This window comes from Dipodomys spectabilis, unplaced genomic scaffold, assembly GCF_019054845.1.
Source record: "Dipodomys spectabilis isolate Male_0828 unplaced genomic scaffold, ASM1905484v1 ptg000030l, whole genome shotgun sequence".
In the NCBI taxonomy this organism is placed as follows: domain Eukaryota; kingdom Metazoa; phylum Chordata; class Mammalia; order Rodentia; family Heteromyidae; genus Dipodomys; species Dipodomys spectabilis.
Genome location: NW_024870707.1, coordinates 7,997,512 through 8,015,873, shown reverse-complemented (window position 1 = coordinate 8,015,873; position 18,362 = coordinate 7,997,512). Strand labels below are relative to the sequence as shown.

At 44.0% G+C, this 18,362-nt stretch overlaps 1 protein-coding gene across 3 annotated transcripts in view; it reads right to left on the bottom strand.

The window, feature by feature from the left end:
• Positions 1-12,442: 12,442 nt before the first annotated feature.
• The window catches only part of LOC122105256 (inner centromere protein), a 32,059-nt gene continuing 26,139 nt past the window's right edge, over positions 12,443-18,362 (bottom strand). For all 3 annotated transcript variants that reach the window (XM_042676412.1, XM_042676414.1, XM_042676415.1), the window contains 2 exons: positions 15,982-16,132; positions 12,443-14,624 (listed from right to left, as the gene is read on the bottom strand). In XM_042676412.1, the coding sequence (XP_042532346.1) occupies positions 14,413-14,624; positions 15,982-16,132 (363 nt within the window). In that variant the 3' untranslated portion in view covers positions 12,443-14,412. The remainder of the gene's footprint in view (positions 14,625-15,981; positions 16,133-18,362) is intronic.

Below are 18,362 nucleotides of genomic sequence, written 5' to 3'. Positions count from 1 at the left end.
GTTTCAAGAGTACTAGAGTTTGAAGACAGGCTTGGCACTTACTACACTGGTGCTTTACCACTTAAGCCACTCCTATAGCAATGTTTCTTTGTTGGATACAGGAACTTATCTGCGTGGGCTGGTTCTGAACCACCATCTTTCCATCCTCAGTTTCCAGAGCTGCTAGAACTTACAGGATGAGCCACCAGCATCAGGCTTTCATTTTTGTTTTAAACAATCTGTCTCCCATAGTTCTCAAACAGGAACCTACTCTACTTATGTATGGGTGCCAAACTAAAAGGGTTTCCTGTATAACTGTATGGAAATCTGAATTTTAAATTATGTCAATAGAATAATATTCAAATGATTTTTGGACTCTACCAAAGTGACCCTTAAGAGCTAGAATTTTCCTTTCTTTTTTATTATAGTATTTGTCTTTGTTGATCACTGTAACAAATGTGGGCTTCTTGAGTACCTGCTAAGTTTTGCCTTTAAATCTGTGTGTGTGTGTGTGTGTGTGTGTGTGTGTGTGTGTGTGTGTGGTGTATACATTGTGAGAAACAGGAATTGGAAAGCCTTCTCAATATTTCTTGTCTTTTTCCATCATTTGCTGAGCATTTCCAAGGTAAAGGAATTGGGACATGGAGGGCTTTATTATAATTATTATTATTAATAATAATATTATGTAGTTGTACAAAGGAATTTCAATTCAACCCGGCAATTGATGACTATAATGTATCATGACCAGAGTCACTACTTCCACCATTCCCTCCCCTCTCTCCCAACACCACCCATCCCCTCAATTTTCCTGGTTCCATTTGCACAGGTGTACATTGAACATGGCGACTGCTTTCTCCCTCCTTCATTCATCTAATTCTTCCCTTGACTTCACTCCCTGACACCTCCAGTTCCTTGTCATCATTGTTTAGACTATGAGTTCGTTGTTGAAAGGAGTTATACCATTGGAATTCTTGCCTGCATATAACAAACTTTAGTTAATGTGTTTGTGTACATGTGCATATGAGCTAATATGTGTTTACATATATATTCACAAGGGGCTGGGAAGGTGGCTCAGTGGTAATGCGCTTGCCTTGCATGCATGAGGCCCTGGGTTCAATTCCTCAGCACCACATAAGCAGAAAAAGCCAGAAATGACGCTGTGGCTCAAGTGGTAGAGCGCTAGCCTTGCAGGCCCCACAACCAAAAACAAAACAAAACAAAACTTTTAGGGGCTGGGAAGTTGGCTCAGTGGTAGAGCGCTTGCCTTGCATGCCTGAGGCCCTGGGTTCGATTCCTCAGCACCACATAAGCAAAAAGAAAAAAAAGCCAGAAGTGGCGCTGTGGCTCAAGTGGTAGAGCACTAGCCTTGAGCTGAAGAGCTGAGGGACAGCGCTCAGGCCCAGAGTTCAAGCCCCACAACCGGACCCCCCAAAAGAAAAAAATATATATATATATGTATATACTCACAAATTAGATTTAACTTCCACAAGTGAGAGAGAAGATATGTCCTTTTCCTCTCTACACCTGACTTAATTCACTTTACATAGTTTTTGGAAGACTTTCTTAAAGGAAAAGACATTAGATTCCATAAAACTATTCACACTATATACTTTTTAAAGAGTATGTGCACCAACTGCTTTGACATTATCAACAACAATGTCAGCCTCTGATTTTCCTGTTAGTTGTGCTAGAAAGCATAAAAGGAAAAAGGAAATTCACTCTCATCATTTTCACACTGGCCAGAGTTTCATTGTACTGATTGAGAAAAGATTCTTTTTTTCTTTTTCTTTTTGCCAGTCATGGGGCTTGAACTCAGGGCCTGGGCGCTGTTCCTGAGCTCTTTTTCTCAAGGCTAGCACTCTACCACTTTGAGTCACAGTACCACTTCTGGCTTTCTGGTGGCTAACTGGAGCTAAAAGTCTCGTAGACTTTGCTGCCAGGGCTGGATCCTCAGACCTCAGCCTCTTGAGTAGCTAGGATTACAGGCATGATCCACCAGCACCCAGGAAGAAAAGATTCTTTTATTTATGCCATGGCATATCTTTCATGGCAACTATTAACATAAGGCTCAACCACTTCCTAGTATTCACTCACAGACATTGCTGAATCCATTGCCCTATCAATCACATGCTCAGAAGTGGAAGGAAATACCTAAAAACCTAATAAATGCCAAAGAAAATCAGTTTAAAGATGCATGAATGAATTAAGTGAACCAAGTGAAATAAGAGCTCATCCAAAAAAAAGTTGGTAGTTTTGTGCAAAATGTAAAGCACCTTACAGAAAAAAGTTCCATTGTGTGAGGAAATCCTGCTCCACGGATAAGGAGTGTGGTGCTGCATTTTCCCCAACCATTAATCTAACAGAAACAGAATGGGAAGGAAGCCTATGACATTTGAAGCCAAGAGGAAAGGAACAAGAATAGGACGTAAAGGAAAAAGAATGATAAAAATGAAAAGAAACAATTTAGCAGGAGGAAACGCTAGAAGATGAAGAGGAACATAAATATGATTCTAACTATGGATCTTTAGGCTGAAAAAGAGTGACGAGAAGGGTGATTCCTTTTAAAATCAATATTAATCCAAGAAATCAAAGAGGCAGGCTGGGTGCTGACGACTCACGCCTATAATCCTAGCTACTCAGGAGGCTGAAATCTGAAGATCACAATTCAAAGCCAGCCTTGGCAGGAAAGTCTGTTCAATCCAATAAGCTACCAAAAAAGCAGGAAGTGGAGCTGTGGCTCAAGTGGTCAAGTGTTAGCCTTGAGCAAAAGAAGCTCAGGGACAAAAATCAAAGCCCTGAGTTCTAGCCCTGGAACTGGGACCAAAAAAAGGGGGAGGGGAGGATTTCTTTTGTGGAAGTTGTCCTTGCATAGAGCTACAAATAGTGAACCATTATCTTTCAGGATATGTCACCAGGGTCACAATTATAATTGTGAGAAAAGACATCTTTTCTATCAGTGTGAACTGCTTAATTGTTCATGCTAGCTGGGTGGCAGTGGCTCACACCTATAATCCTAGTTACTCAGGAGGCTGAGATCTGAGGCTCGCAGTTCAAAGCTAGCTGAGGCAGGAAAGTCTGTGGGACTATTATCTCCAATAAATTACTCCCAAAAATCTGGAAGTGATGCTGTTGCTCAAAGTGATAGAGTCGTAGCCTTGAGTACAAAGAGGCTCAGAGGGTCAGTTCAAGCCCCTGGACCAGCAAAAAAGGAGGAGGAGGAGGAGGAGGAGGAGGAGGAGGAGGAGGAGGAGGAGGAGGAGGAGGAAGAGGAAGAGAAGTTCATATTTTGGCCTGACAGCTTGGCTCTTGTTGATTATTCTGTTATATTCTGCTAAGACAATATTAGCAAGTAAACAAAGGTAAAAAGAAACTGCTTTGGGATAAGGAAGGATTTTTTTTTTAATGTAGGTTGTTCCAAAATGGAATTAAGATACACCTCAGAAGACACTTCAAATTGGTCAAGAAATAGCAGAGGATGTGGTTATGTTTTAAAATGACTTGTGTACTAATCTTATTTCAAAACCTTTTAATGGTCACTTTGTATAAATACATCTTGCCCTCTTCAAACTAGCCAGTCACAAGCAGAGCTCAGCCAATCGGAGCAGATGGGTGGGGCCTGCTGAATTGGGATAAATAGGAAGCAGCCTGCCTGCTCTTTGGCTTGCTGGCCAGATTTTGGCTAATGGTCCAAACTTGTGCACAGAAGTAAATTTACTTTGCTGAGATAATTCTTCATATTTATGTCTTCAATTGTGCTTGGAAAGTGTGTTTATAACACCATGAACTCCAGGTTCAAATATCACAATTTCATATTTGAGTCAGGCCCTGAGCTGTTAATGACACTTCCATGCTATTGGATCCAGATAGATTTCTAAACCAAGCATCTATGTACCATTAATATGGAAAGAAATAAAAACTGCCCAGAGAGAAAACTCAGGTACATACCACACACAAATACCAACTAGAAGTGGATCATAGACCTCACCATCAGACCTGAAACTTTGAAACTTACAAGAGTGAGTAGGAGAAATACAACTCATAAACATGGCAGAAACTTGTTGGAAAGAGTCCCAAAGGCACAGCAGATAGGAGAGAGACTTGACAAATAGGATTACAGCAAAATAAAGTTTCTGCACAGCAAAGGACAGTTTCTAAACAAGAACAACAGACAACAGACTGGGAGATGATCTTTACCAGCAATACATCAGACACAGACCTAATATCCAGTATGCAAGGAGCTCAAGAAACGAATCCCTCCCAAAGCTAATAAACGAATTGCCAAAGGGACAAAGGAGCTAAGGGGAGATTTCTCAAAAGAAGTAAGAATGGCAAAGAAACACAGGAGGAAATTGCTCATTATCCCTGCCCATTAAGGAAGTACAAATCACAACTCTGAGATTCCATCTCACCCCACTTAGACTAGCCAACATTGTAAATTTGAACAGCAAGAAATGTTGGCAAGGATGTGGGGGGAAAAACCCTATTGCACTGTTGGTGGAAATGTAAACTAGTACAGCTACTCTGGACAATAGTCTGGAGGTTCCTCAACAAACACAAATCTCCCCTATGACCCAGCCATACCATTCCTGGCCATCTACTCAGAACATCACAAGCCAGGATACCTTAAAGACATTTTCCTATCCATGTCATTGCTGCACTATTCATAACAGCCTAGCTGTAGAAACAGCCCAGATGCCCTATAGTAGATGAATAGATCCAAAAAATGTGGTACCTCTACACATGGAATTTTACACAGCCATTTGAAAGAATACTATAATCATTTGCAGGGAAATGGATGGACTAGAACAAATCATGTTAAGTGAGGTAAGACAAATTCAGAGACACAAATGGTACATTTTCCCTCATATGTGAAAGCTAGGGATAAAATACTGGGACCTGATGAATGATACAGGACTCTAGGTCTTCACACACAGTGAAACCAGAGGAGGATATGGTTAGGAGAGGTACAGAAAGGCACAATGCCTATGTGCAACTGATCATACAAAGTAGTATTTCTCAAAATGAACTCCAGGAAATGGAAATACGTTTTCTTTATTCTTTTTTCTGGTTTTTTGCTCTGTTTACGTCTTTGAGAGTGTAAGAGGAGGTACAGAAACGGAGTGAATTTAAAAAGAACAATTGATTTTCCTATGGCTTTGTCTTGTAACTTTTCTCCTTCTTGTATACACGTAATTCATGCATTAGGGCTTCTAAAGGTGTCCCAGAGGCATTTCATGCTTCATTTGCGTGTCAGCTTTCTTCTCTAGTTTTTTCTGCATGTCCAAATACAACCACCTTCTCTCTTCAAGCCTTGATGTTCTACCCTCAATTTGACTCAGTCTCCTGAAGACATTTTCAACTGAGAGCTTGTTGTTTTTTTTTACATTAAGATTTTCATTTCTAGAATTTTCATTTGGTCTTTCTCAGAACTTGAATTACTTGATCGAATTCTTCTTTCATGACCCGCATTGTCTTATTTTGTTCAGTCTATTTGAGTTTTATTTGAATTCATTCGTGTTTTTGTGCCCTCTAATTTCACTAGTCATTCAAAAGATGACTTTTTCCTGAGATATATTCCTATTCTCTTTAGAGTTTCTATCATAATTTTTGCCAAAGAGCTTGACCTCAGAGCATCAGCCTCTCACACAGCTTTCTTGCTGTGACAGTCACATGAGTCAGAGTCTCATGAACTTTTCTGCCCCAACTGGCTTTTTCTTTCCCACCCTGATATGAGGGCTTGAACTCAGGACCTTGTGCTCTAGCTTAGCTTTTTTTGCTCTACCACTTCAGCCATACCTCTACTTCCAGTTTTTTCCAAATAGTTGGAGATTCATATTTGCCTACACAGGCTGGCATTACACCAAGATCCTCAGATGTCAGCCTCCTGAGTTACTAGGATTCCAGGTGTGAGCCAGCTAGGCCCAGCACCATCCTTCAATTTTTACTTCCTTACCTTTGGCAAAACATCAATAATAACTATATTTTTTCTCCTTATTCTGCTCATAATGATCAGCTTCAACTCTATCATAATTTCATCAGCCTGTGTTAACTTCAAATTTGCTTTTTTTTTTTTTTTGCTTTGTTGGGATGAAATCTGAGAACCATTACATACACCTGCATGACCATAATGGAGCAATGCTTCCTTCTGTCAATAAGAGGAAAACAGAACATGAATGGCATTTTATTTTGGTCATTTTGAGCATAGCACTCAGGAATAGAATTTAATGGCCTCCACCTAGTGGCCAATGGTATATTGCAGCTCTTTATCTGGATTCTACATGGACTGGTGTCACCTAGAGGTTCAAACCTCATGATTACTCATCACCAGGAAACAAACAAATGTTATCAGGAGGCCAAGGGGAAGGAACAAGGTCAATGGAGGCAAATGCAGTCATAATATTCAATGCACATGTGTGAAAATGGTACCAGGTAATTTGAGGGGATGGGTGAGTTTGGGAGAGATGGGGGGAAATAATAGAAGGGGTGACATTGATCAAGATGCATTGTACAACCAGGCGCTGGTGGCTCACGCCTGTAATACTAGCTACTTAAGAGGCAAACATCTGACAATCGCAGTTCAAAGTGAGCCCAGGCAGGAAAGTCCATGAGACTTTTATTTATTTATTTTTGGTCAGTCATGGGGCTTGAACTCTGGGCCTGAGCGCTGTCCCTCAGCTCTTCAGCTCAAGGCTAGCGCTCTAGTGCTTGAGCTACACCACCACTTCCGGTTTTCTGGTGGTTTATTGGAGATAAGAGTTTCACGGACTTTCCTGTGCAGGCTGGCTTTGAACCATGATCCTCAGATCTCAGCCTCCTGAGTAGCTAGGATTACAGACTTGAGCCACTGGCACCCGGCTGTGAGACTTTTTTTTTTGGTTGGTCGTGAGACTTAAACTGGGCCTGAGTGCTTACCCTCAGCTCTTCAAGGCTAGAGCTCTACCACTTAAGGTATAGCACCACTTTTGGTTTTCTGGTAGTTTATTGGAGATAAGAGTCTCAGAACTGGGCTGGGAAGGTAGCTCAGTGGTAGAGCGCTTGCCTTGCATGCCAGAGGCCCTGGGTTCGATTCCTTAGCACCACATAAGAAAAAAGAAAAAAGCCGGAAGTGGCACTGTGGCTCAAGTGGTAGAGTGCTAGCCTTGAGCTGAAGAGCTAAGGGACAGCGCCCAGGCCCAGAGTTCAGGACCCACGACCGGACCTCCCCCCCACCCCCCCAAAAAAAAAAAAAGTCAGCAGAAGAGTCTCAGAACTTTCCTGCCTGGGCTGGCTTTGAACTGCCATGCTCAGATCTCAGCCTCCTGAGTAGTTAAGATGACAGGCGTGAGCCACGGGCGACCAGCGCAATTTTGTTTTAATTGATCAAGGAGCTTGAACTCTGGGCCGGGGCACTGTCCCTCAGCTCTTCAGCTCAGGGCAGCATTCTACCACTTGATCCACAGTGCCACTTCCCCTGAGACTCTTATCTTCAATAAACCACTCAGAAAACTAGAAGTGGCACTGTGGCTCAAGTGGTAGAGTGTTAACCTAGAGCTGAACAGCTAAGGGACAGTGGCCAGGCCCAGAGTTCAAGGCACATGACCAACAACAAAAAGATGCACTGTGGGCTGGGAAGGTGGCTCAGTGGTAGAGTGCTTGTCTTGCATGCATGAGGCTCTGGGTTTGATTCCTCAGCACCACATAAGCAGAAAAAAACGGAAGTGGCGCTGTGGCTCAAGTGGTAGAGTGCTAGCCTTGAGCTGAAGAGCTGAAGGACAGGGCCCAGGCCCAGAGTTCAAGCCCCACAACCAAAAAAAAAAAAAAAAAAAGATGCACTGTACTCATATATAAACTGACAGGAAAATGATAGAATGGGTAACGTTTATCAAGATGCATTCTGCTCATATATAAACCGACAGGTTGAATCAAAACCCCTTTGTACAGCTACTTAGAGAAAAGTAATAAAAATTTGTAAATGAGTAAGAATCATCATCAAGCTGGACACTCTAGTACATGCCTATAATATCAGCTACTTGAAAGGTGGAGGAGATTTGTAGTTCAAGCCAACTTGTGCAAAGGCACCAAGACTCTATCTCAAAAAAATGAAATGAGGGGCTGGGAAGGTGGCTCAGTGGTAGAGCGCTTGCCTTGCATGCATGAGGCCCTGGGTTCGATTCCTCAGCACCACATAAGCAAAAAGAAAAAAGCTGGAAGTGGCGCTGTGGCTCAAGTGGTAGAACACTAGCCTTGAGCTGAAGAACTGAGGGACAGTGCCCAGGCCCAGAGTTCAGGCCCCACGACTGGACCCCCCCCCCAAAAAAAAAAGAAAAGAAAAAAAAAATGAAATGAAAGGGCTGGGGTTAAGCTTAAGAGGAAGTCTTATCTAGCAGTAAAAAAAAGAAGACCGGTTGAGCCAAGTGCCAGTGGCTCTTGCCTGAAATCCTGCCTACTTAGGAAACTGAGATTTGAGCGTCATGGTTGGAAGCCAGCCTTGAGCAGATGACTCTTACCTCCAATTAACCAATGAAAAGCCAGAAGTGGAGCTGTGGCTCAAGTGGTAGAGTGCTAGCCGTGAGCATAAAAGTTCAGGAAGTGCCCAATTCCTTGAGTTCAAGCCCAGGATCAGCACACAAACACATATTCAATCATTTGAGCACTCAAGGAAAGTTCTATCTTGTACAGGAAGCAGAACTTTGAACATATTGCTTCAATATAATTAGCAAAGGTTTGGGTAGACTATACCTAAGAAACTCAGACTATAGAACAGACTCCTCTAAACTACCATAAACATTTAAAGGAAGCTCTTTTTTTGTTAAGAGAATGACAAAGGAAAACTAAAATGCTTGGGCTGGAGCAACTGTTTACCTTCAGCTAATTTGTATGGGTCAGTTCAGAGGAAGAGCTGACCATATTACATGCTCCAAAGTCAGCAGAAGTTAATTCCCCATGTCATCTGTCAGATGATAACTATGACGTCATGAGTTAGGCCTGAGGAAACCCCTCCATTCTGCTTAGGGATAACAGCTAACCTTCCTAAAGCAGACTATGGAGGAAGCACAGATGGTACAGGGGTTCTGTGTCCTCAGTGCAGACAGGATAAATACAGAGAAAGCTGGACTGATAAAGAGATACACACAGGCCCATCATTACGGATTAAAACAACCTGTGTCTTGCCCACATGGAAGTTGGTCATTGAAGAGGATGTCTGTCTACATGGGTTTGGTACTGTTAGAACCTCAGAGCGAACCAGGAAGAGGGTACATCCTTGTCCACCTGAGTGAGACAGGAAAGCCTCACCCCATAGCAACAAACTAGGCCTTGACAAAAGGAAGTGAGCCAGGTAGGGCAGAGGGTGGGTCACAGCCAGGGAGTTGGCGTTCCTGAACGGATCCTGCTAAAGCAAGAGAACCTCTTTCATCTTCTCTGACCAGTGTGAAGACTAGGGCCCAGTCCATTCCTGGGAATATGGGTGTTGTTCACACCATCCCTCCCTAAGGTGAATGAAAATGAAAGATGATGAATGTTTTCTTTTTGTTTGGGGGGGGGGGGGTTCTTGAATTCAGGTCCTGGGTGCTGTCCCTGAACATTTTTGCTCAAGGCTAGTACTGTACCACTTAAGCCATAGCTCCACTTCTGACTTTTTTGGATGGGTAATGGGATGAGTCTCACACTCTCCTGCCCAGATTGGCCTGAAACCACCATCCTCAGATCTCAGCCTCCTGAATAGTTAGGAGTATAGGCATGAGCCACCAAAACCCAACTGTAAGTAACTGAAAAAGCACAAAGATTTACTTTTTTCTGGTGTAGGGGATCAGTTATGGGACTTGAACTGGGCAATGTTCCTGAGATTTCTTGCAAAAGGACAGAGCTCTACCACTGGGTTGAAATGGAGTTAGAATATTTGGAGGTGCAGATACCAACATTTTAATAGTTTCCAGTCCATGAACACAGTAAGTATATCCCATTTGTCTTCTTTTTCTCAGCAATGCTTTGTAGTTTGCTCTGCACTGGTCTTCTAGACCATTTGTCAAATGTATTCCTAATGTTTTTGTAATTATAGATGTTACAATCATTTGCATCATTTCTATTTCTGATTACAGTTAACATGGAGAAATACAATAGTTTACATGTCTTGCATTCTGCAACCACGCTAAACTCACTCAGGTCTAATAACTTTTCAGTAGATATTGTATTTGCTACAAGTCAACTCAGGTTTGGCTTGGCTGGTGCTGGCGAATGAACTCAAACCCTTTGGCATGCTAAACGCACACTGTATACACACTTTATATCCACTCTATATCCACCACTGAGCTCTATCCCTAAACCCTGAAGAGTTTAATTCTTCCTTCCTAATACATTTATCTTTTTCTTAGTGCTCTTTCTTGCTACAACCTTACCTGTTCAGAAGAGTGGGCATCTGTGCACTGAGCCTGGCAGAGAAGGAACATAGCCATTCACCATGGACTGTTGGTTGCTACAGGATTTTGCTTCTATTTTTCCTTTTTTTTTTTTTTTGTCAGTCATGGGGCTTGAACTCTAGGTCTGGGTGCTGTCTCTGAGCAATTCAGCTCAAGGCGAGGGCTCTATCACTTGAGCCACAGCACCACGTCAGTTTCCGGGTGGTTAACTGGACATGAATTCATGGACTTTACTACCTGGCTGGCTTTGAACTGCAAGCCTCAGATTTCAGCCTCTTAAGTTGCTAGGATTACAGGAATGAGCCACTGGCCCTGGCTTGCCTATTTTTAAAATTAATTTTAGCTTTTTTTGTGTTTGCATATGGTACTGAGGAACCGAACCTAGGGCCTCATGTATGCTAGGCAAGCCATTGAGCCACATTCTCAGCCCAAGTGTTTCTATTTTTTATACAAGTGCTTTATTAAAGTGAGGAAAACCCCTCAAAGTACACATCACTTTTAATCATGAATTACTAATAACAAATTGTCAAATTGTTGAGTTTCTGTACCTACTTACTAATTGTCTCATTTTCCTCTTGTATTAGTGAATGACACTAACTTTTGAATGCTAACTCTATTTTGTCGGGCTTCAATAGCTAAAACTGTGTTAGCAATTGACAGGAATGCTGGTGTATATACCTGTAATCCCAACACACAGAAGCTGGAGGTAGAAAGACAAGGACAGCCAAGGATACATAGGAAGTCTGTCTCCCCCTCCACTCCCGCAGGGTGCTTGGTTTATGAGGGCCAATGGTCTACCTTTCTTGAAATATCTTTGGTTTGTGGCCAGGGCAATGTTTGTTTCATAAGAGGAATGGAGTATTCTTTCCTCCAGATTTCTTAAAGAAATCACAAAAAAAAAAAAAAAAGTGTTTTTTTCCCCCACAAAAATGTGGCAATATTCACCACTCAACTCTCTAGAATATAGTTTTCTGAAATTAAAAGTCCAACTAGGGCTTCTATTTCTTCAGTAAACTGAGAAATTCATATTTCCATTTATTTAAATTGCCAAATACATTCTCATTTCGTTTTGGGATTTTTGTATTGTTTTCTTGTTTTGTTTGTGTCAGGGTCCTATTATGTGGCCCAAGTTGGCCTCGAACTCATTACATAGTCTAGGCCAGCCTGCAACTCTAGATCTTCTGGCCTCACTCTCCTGTGTAGCAACAATTGGTTGTGATGCCAATGTCTCCTGACTTACAAGTTGGTACCTCACCTCTGTTCACCTCTGACCGGTCAATCTTGAATTTCTCAGTAACCAGTTTAGAATTTTCTCTTACTTTTCTAATACCAGTGGCTTCTTTTCTGCTACTGCTATTTTGCACCTTACACTAGAATTTGCTCTTCCTTTTCTAGTTTCTTAACGTAGAAGAAATTGAGTTCACTGGTGAGGACTGACTTTGTCCTAATGAAAGCATTTAGGGCTACAAATTTCGCTGAGTGTTGCTTTAAGTTGCGTTACAAGACACAGGTCCACACACAAGAATCAATTGTATTTCTACATGCCAGCAATGGAATGAAACAAACAAAATCAGACAAACAATACCATTTACAGTAACTCCAAGAAAATAAATATATCTCACAAAATATATAGTTTATGGATGGTAAAACCACAGAATGCTGCTGGTAAAGAAACCAAAGATGCCAACAGAGGAGCTGTGGTGTTCATGGGTTGAAAGAATTATATCCTTTTCTCCAAAACTTATCTAAGGACAAACTGCAGTTCCAGCCAAAATCCAAGTGGAATGTTTCTGTAGATATTCAAAATTTCAAACTTTCCATGGAAAGTTAAAACAGAATAGCCAAAATAATTTTGAAAAGGACAATTAAACCTGGAAGAACTGCACCACCAGATTAAGACTTATTGGTGTTGAAATCCAGTGATAGGTGGAAAAGAAGAAACAAGCATCAATGGAGGAGGTTAAGAAGTCAGAAACTGCTGGGCACTGGGGACTCAAGCCTATAATCCTAGCTACTCAGGAGACTGAGTTCTGATGATCATGGTTGGAAACCAGCTCAGGCAGGGAAGACCAGGAGACTCTTATTCACCAGCAAAAAACCTGAAAGTGGAGTTGTAGCACAAGTAGTAGAGCAACAGCCTTGAGCGAAGGGATAGCACCCATACCCTGAGTTAACCGACATCAAAACAAACAACAAAAAAAATCCCTAAAAACTCGATCACATCAGTGTGGCTGATTCTTTCTTCCTTTTTCTCAGTCCCTACTTAGTCTGAACTCAGGAATTGATGATGATGAATTGAGTTTTGACAAAGACAGGAGGAATCCAATGGAGAAAAGACAGTCTTTTTAACGAATATTGCTGGAACAACTACCAATAAGCCCTTAAACACAAACAAAACACATAAATCTCACCCTTTAATTAAAAAAAAAAGTAACTCAAAAAAGATCATATACCAAGACATAACATGTAAAATAAAGACATATTTAGAAGACAGCACTGAAGAAAATTTTTGGGATCTGGGGCTAAAGAATTCTTAGACATGACACCAGAAGAATATAACCTATAAAATAGTAAAGTTGGTCACATTAAAATTTCTTCTCTGTGAAGGAAATTTTTTAATGAAAAGCAAGCTGCAAGTGGGAGCAAATACTGCAGGGCACATGTCTGGCAAAAGATGGCATTCATCTTTTAAACTCAACAGTAAACCCAAATTTAAAAGCACTTAATTACCATTAGGTCATTAGGGAAATGCAACCCAAAACCATGACCTATTAGAATGGACAAAACAAGAAATACTGACCAATACACTGGCCGTTGTGCTGAACAACTTTTCCTTAGGATACTATATAATTACATGCACAAGAAGTGATATTTTGGTATTGTGGTTTCAGACAAGACACCTGCTTTTCAGTCTACTGCAGTCTCAGATAACAGGTGGAACCAGCTGGAACTGTGGAAAGCTTTGCTTTCCACAGGCAGAGTCTTCTGAGCCTGCACTCTACCATGTAGGGTCACCACTTCCTCATTGCTTAAGGCACTGTTGTATTTAACCTTTATTTTGTCCTAAGGCAGGAGTTGGCAAACTGTTTCAGTTCAGACAGAAAATGTTTCAACTTCTCGGGCTGCAAGAGTTCTGTAGAGTAGCAGTCTGCACAGCAGCTGGGGACAACAGGTGAGTGAATGGACCTTTCTATTAGGTGTGTTCTCATCTAACTAAATACTGCCTACAGCTTGGCTGGACCCATAGGCCATAGTTTGCGACCCCCACGTGAGGGGCATGAGCAGTGGGCAGCTAGCGGGCAGGACCAGGGCCAGCCTTCCCTGGTGCTAAGCTCTTATTGAGCACTGCTTACAAGTACTGGTCCCAAGGGGGCTCAAGGGGCATCGCTCTTCTCCATGGGTCTCAGGCTTTGGCACAGACCTGCAGACCTCAGCAAGAGTGGACCTTGGGAGTGGACACTCTGAGGAACACGTCCCTTTAACAAACAAGGAATATCTACCCCCAAAACAGGAAGCAGCTTTACCTGCGCGATCTTGAGATACTAACCCGTTTCCTGGAAGTTGTCTGATCAGAATCACCCACACACCAGTACCACAGGGTGGGCCCCGCCCCCACAGGTGATCTTGAGGTACACTGCAGTGCCTCCAGAACATTCTACTGAAAATCCCCATCTCCACAATATCCACAGCAGGCTTCAAGGCATATACTTTATTAATCTACCTCTCAGACACTAGAAACTAAAATTCAACTGAAATAGAAGAATCTATATACACAGTACTGCCTGAGGGCCAGTTGGGGCTGCTCCTAGTTCTTGAACCAACCTCCAAACTGGTCTGGGGCTCCCTTTCCCCTTGCAGCACAAAAGCCTGGCACTCAGAGGACAGCCACAGCCACTCCACGGCAGAGCCCTCAGCAATGGCACACCAGGCGGCAGGGCACCAGCCCAACACGCACACCACACAGACAAAACACAGACAAGACAGACAAAGACAAGACACAGGTCCCGAGACTGCCGGAAGGGCAGAGTGCACGCATGCCTCAGTACTTCAGGCTGTAGGCTAGGCTGCTGGGGACCCGGGGCCCCTGCAGGGGCGGTGAGTTCCACACGGCAGAGCTGGTGCGCTTGTGGTAGCGGGGCTTGCTCTTCTTGAAGATGTCCTCCAAGTCCAGGGGGAGAATGGTTCCAAAGAGCTCCGCAAGGTTCGGGGGGTGGTAGTACTGGTGGACGATGGCCTGGCTGAGCTGGGTGCCTGAGAGGAACACAGAAGGCTGGGTGAGCTTCCCTACTTCCTCCTCCCCACGCCCACGTGGCAGCGCTGCCCCTGCCCATCCTCTCCTGCTGAGCCAACCCCCTGCCCACAGCACCGCCTAGTGCCCTTGTCCTCCTCCTCGCTGACATCTGCTGGCAGCCAAAGCCAAGCAAGGCACTCCAAGAGAACCCAGGAGCCAGGCTGAGCTCCATGAGCCCTTGGCTGGGGTGCTGCTTACCCTATTTTGTACACAGGGAGACTTGCCTCAAGACACACAGCACACAAGTGGCAGAGCCAGGTTGCAAAGAGGAGCCTGGTAGAAGCACAGCACAGGCACAGGAAGCCATCTCCCTCCCACCTCCTTGGTGAGCTAGCTACTATCATCAGCTCTGTAGGCCAAGGTGCCGTGGACATGGGGCTGAGGCTGTGGGAGGGCACAGCCCTGCCAGCCAGGATGAGGGAGACCCTGGGGCATGGGCCCAGCCCTTGTCCAGCAGCAGGTGCTGCTCCTGATTCGCTGTGCTCTCAGTAAAGCCCAGCTGGGCTGATGATCCCCCACCCCTGCACAAAGGAGCAGAGTGAAAGCGGGCCACCTAAGGACAGCCACCATCAGGTGACTGCTCGTCACACCCACACCGGCTGGCCACTTCTCAAGTGGCTTGAGACTGATTGATGGCTAAAGAGAGTAAGATTTCAGTTATTGAGGAGTTCAAATGAAGTAAAACTCTCAAGAATGAGCAATCTGTACAGAGCTAGCCACCATGGGGTTTCCACGCTCTTCCCTTTGGGGCCTATGCCCTGCTCTAGCCTCCAGATCGGCAAATCTGCAAAGCACCTATCCTGGTCCAGTCCTGCTCCACACCTACAGGGCTCGGCCTCTGCTCCAGCCTCAGGTAACACTCATGCATGCCTCCACTCCTACAGAAATCTGAAAACTGTAGGTCGCATCCTCTCCTGTGCCCCATGCTCCTCCTTCGGGCCTGTGCTGGAAACCCAGGCTCCACTCTCAGCACACTGCCTAACCCCTACCAGCGTTCTGTTCTCCTCACACCCAGGTGCAATGTTACTCCAAGCCTTAGCAGCCCTACTGGGCAAGACTCTAAGGAGAGGCCTGGAGTCTTGGGTCAGTGCACTCAACACTTTTGTGCTCAGAGATCAAAGGAACCCAACACCCTAGGTCTGGTCTGCAGATGAACACTCAAGGCCCAAGACAGGTTTGTTAGGTCAATACCTTGTTGCCAGGTACTGGCACAACAGCCTGGACGACCTGCAGCAGGCAGCCCCATTACTGCTAGGCCCTGACAGGTAAGGACAGGGGAGGATCCAAGTCTTCTGGGGAGCTCGGGGCCCCACTTACCTCTGGCCCAGATGGGGATGGGTTTCCGGGGATGAGCCTCATCATCAGTGGAGTCATCACTATTCAGGTCCATCCCATAGTTATCTGGGTTGATTTTGGGGTGGCTCTTGGGCCCTTGTGGAGTCATTGGATATGAGGTACAAACTGGAGACTGGGGAGGGGGGAAAAATCAACATGGCTGTCAAGCCTCCTACCCTGTACTCCTGTATCTCACCAGTAGGAGGCGTGGAGCTCTCACTGCTGCCCTCATCTCTCAAGAAAAAAACAAGTCACAGACTAGGTACCACTTTGCATCTGTATCTTTTCCAGGGTAGTATGTTACCTTCAGAATGGCTCCAGCAGACCATGTGATTGAACAATAACTGAACGATCTACATAAACAGCCATTTAGCTCACTTAGTTTTCACCATCCTAACTTAACAGCTGTGAAAATCTCTCCTCATTCTAGATTTTTTTTTTTTTTGGCCTGATGTTAGCACCGAACTGAAAAGAGCTTAAGTTCTCATTAACAAGAGCTGGAGAAAATCAGTTTAATTAACTGGAACACACACCAAAAATAAGACATCAACTGAGAGAGAGCAAGGGAAGGGGTGACATTGTCCATAAAGAAATGTATTCTTTACCCGACTTAGGTAACCATAACCCCTCTGTACATCACCTTTATAGTAATAATTTAAAAAAAATAAGACATCTGCATGTATTAAAAATAGATGTCTATAATATACCAAATGAAAAGAAAAAACTCAAGCTTCCCAATGGGACCATTACTTATATGAGTATGTATGGGTGCCTATATGTCTGTGAATATAAAATGGCTATATTTGTCAGGTGCCAGTGGCTCACATCTGTAATCCTAGCTACTCAGGAGGCTGAGATCTGAGGATCACAGTTCAAAGCCAGCCCAGGCAAGGAAATCGATGAAGACTTTTATATCCAATAAACTACTCAGAAAAAGTCAGAAGTGGCACTATGGCTTAAAGTGGTAGAGCACTACTAGCCTTGAGCCAAAGAAGCTAGGGTCAGTGCCTAGGCCCAGAGTTCAAGCTCCAGGAATGGCTAATAATAATAATAATATGAACCCCAAGATAAGTATTCAAATGTTTTTTTTTCTTTCATGCAATGTTTCTAACATTTTTTTTTTTGGGGGGGGGTCCGGTTGTGGGGCCTAAACTCTGGGCCTGGGTGCTGTCCCTTAGCTCTTCAGCTCAAGGCTAGCGTTCTACCACTTGAGCCACAGCGCCACTTCCGGCTCTTTTCTTTTTGCTTATGTGGTGCTGAGGAATCGAACCCAGGGCCTCATGCATGCAAGGGAAGCACTCTACCACTGAGCCACCTGCCCAGCCCTGTTTCTAACATACTTATAAGATGATTTCTATGTTGCTTTGTATGTCCCTCCCCCACGGTATAACCCCTGCTTTCATTGTATTTGATGTTGGTATAATTTAGGAGGGGAAGGGCAAAAACAAATCATTTAACTAGGGATACAGGTGGACCCATTGCAACAATGAGATGTACAACTCGTTATGTCGAAAAACGAACTTTACAACTTTGGTGGGGGGGTGGGGGAGGATTGGGTGGGGGGAAGTGGGGGAGAGTATGGGAAGGGATGGGAAGGGGAAACAAAGAGGAGGCAACAATGCTTGATAAGAAATGAACTCATTGGGTAGAGCGCTCGCCTTGAGCTGAAGAGCACAAGGACAGTGCCCAAGCCCAGAGTTCAAACCCCACGACAAAAAAAAAAAAAAAACAACAACTTATTAATTAAAAAAAAAAAATGTACTCTTCCTTTTTTTTTTGGGGTCGGTGGTGGGTCTTAAACTATGGGCCTGTGCGCTATCCCTAAGCTCTTCAGCTCAAAGCGAGCACTCTACCGCTTGAACCACAGCGCCACTTCTGATTTTCTAGTGCCTTATTGGAGATAAGAGTCTGGTGACTTTCCTGCCCCGGCTGACTTTGAACCGTGATCCTCAGATCTCAGCCTCCTGAGCAGCTAGGATTACAGGCGCGAGCCACCGGTGCGGGCTGGCATATTGTAACCGTTCTGTATGTCACCATTTCCCTAACAATTTGTAAAAATCAAAAGAGATAGGGAGGGGAGACAACAACCTCTCATGGCCGACAAAAATGGAAATGGAAGCCACTGTAGCCACTGTATGGAGCAGCCTGAGAAGTGAAACCCAACGGGCTTCTAATCGATTTGGGATTCTTTGAACGTTTTTGCGATGTTAATCACAATCACAAACACAGACGGATGGTTTCTCCTGTCACTCCTTTAGAAGAATGGGAACAGGGATTGGGAGAAGAGAGGCAGATCCTGGCCTGACCTGGGCAGGAAGATGGAGGGGAGACAAGACTCCTGAACTCCTTCTTCCCCTCTCTCT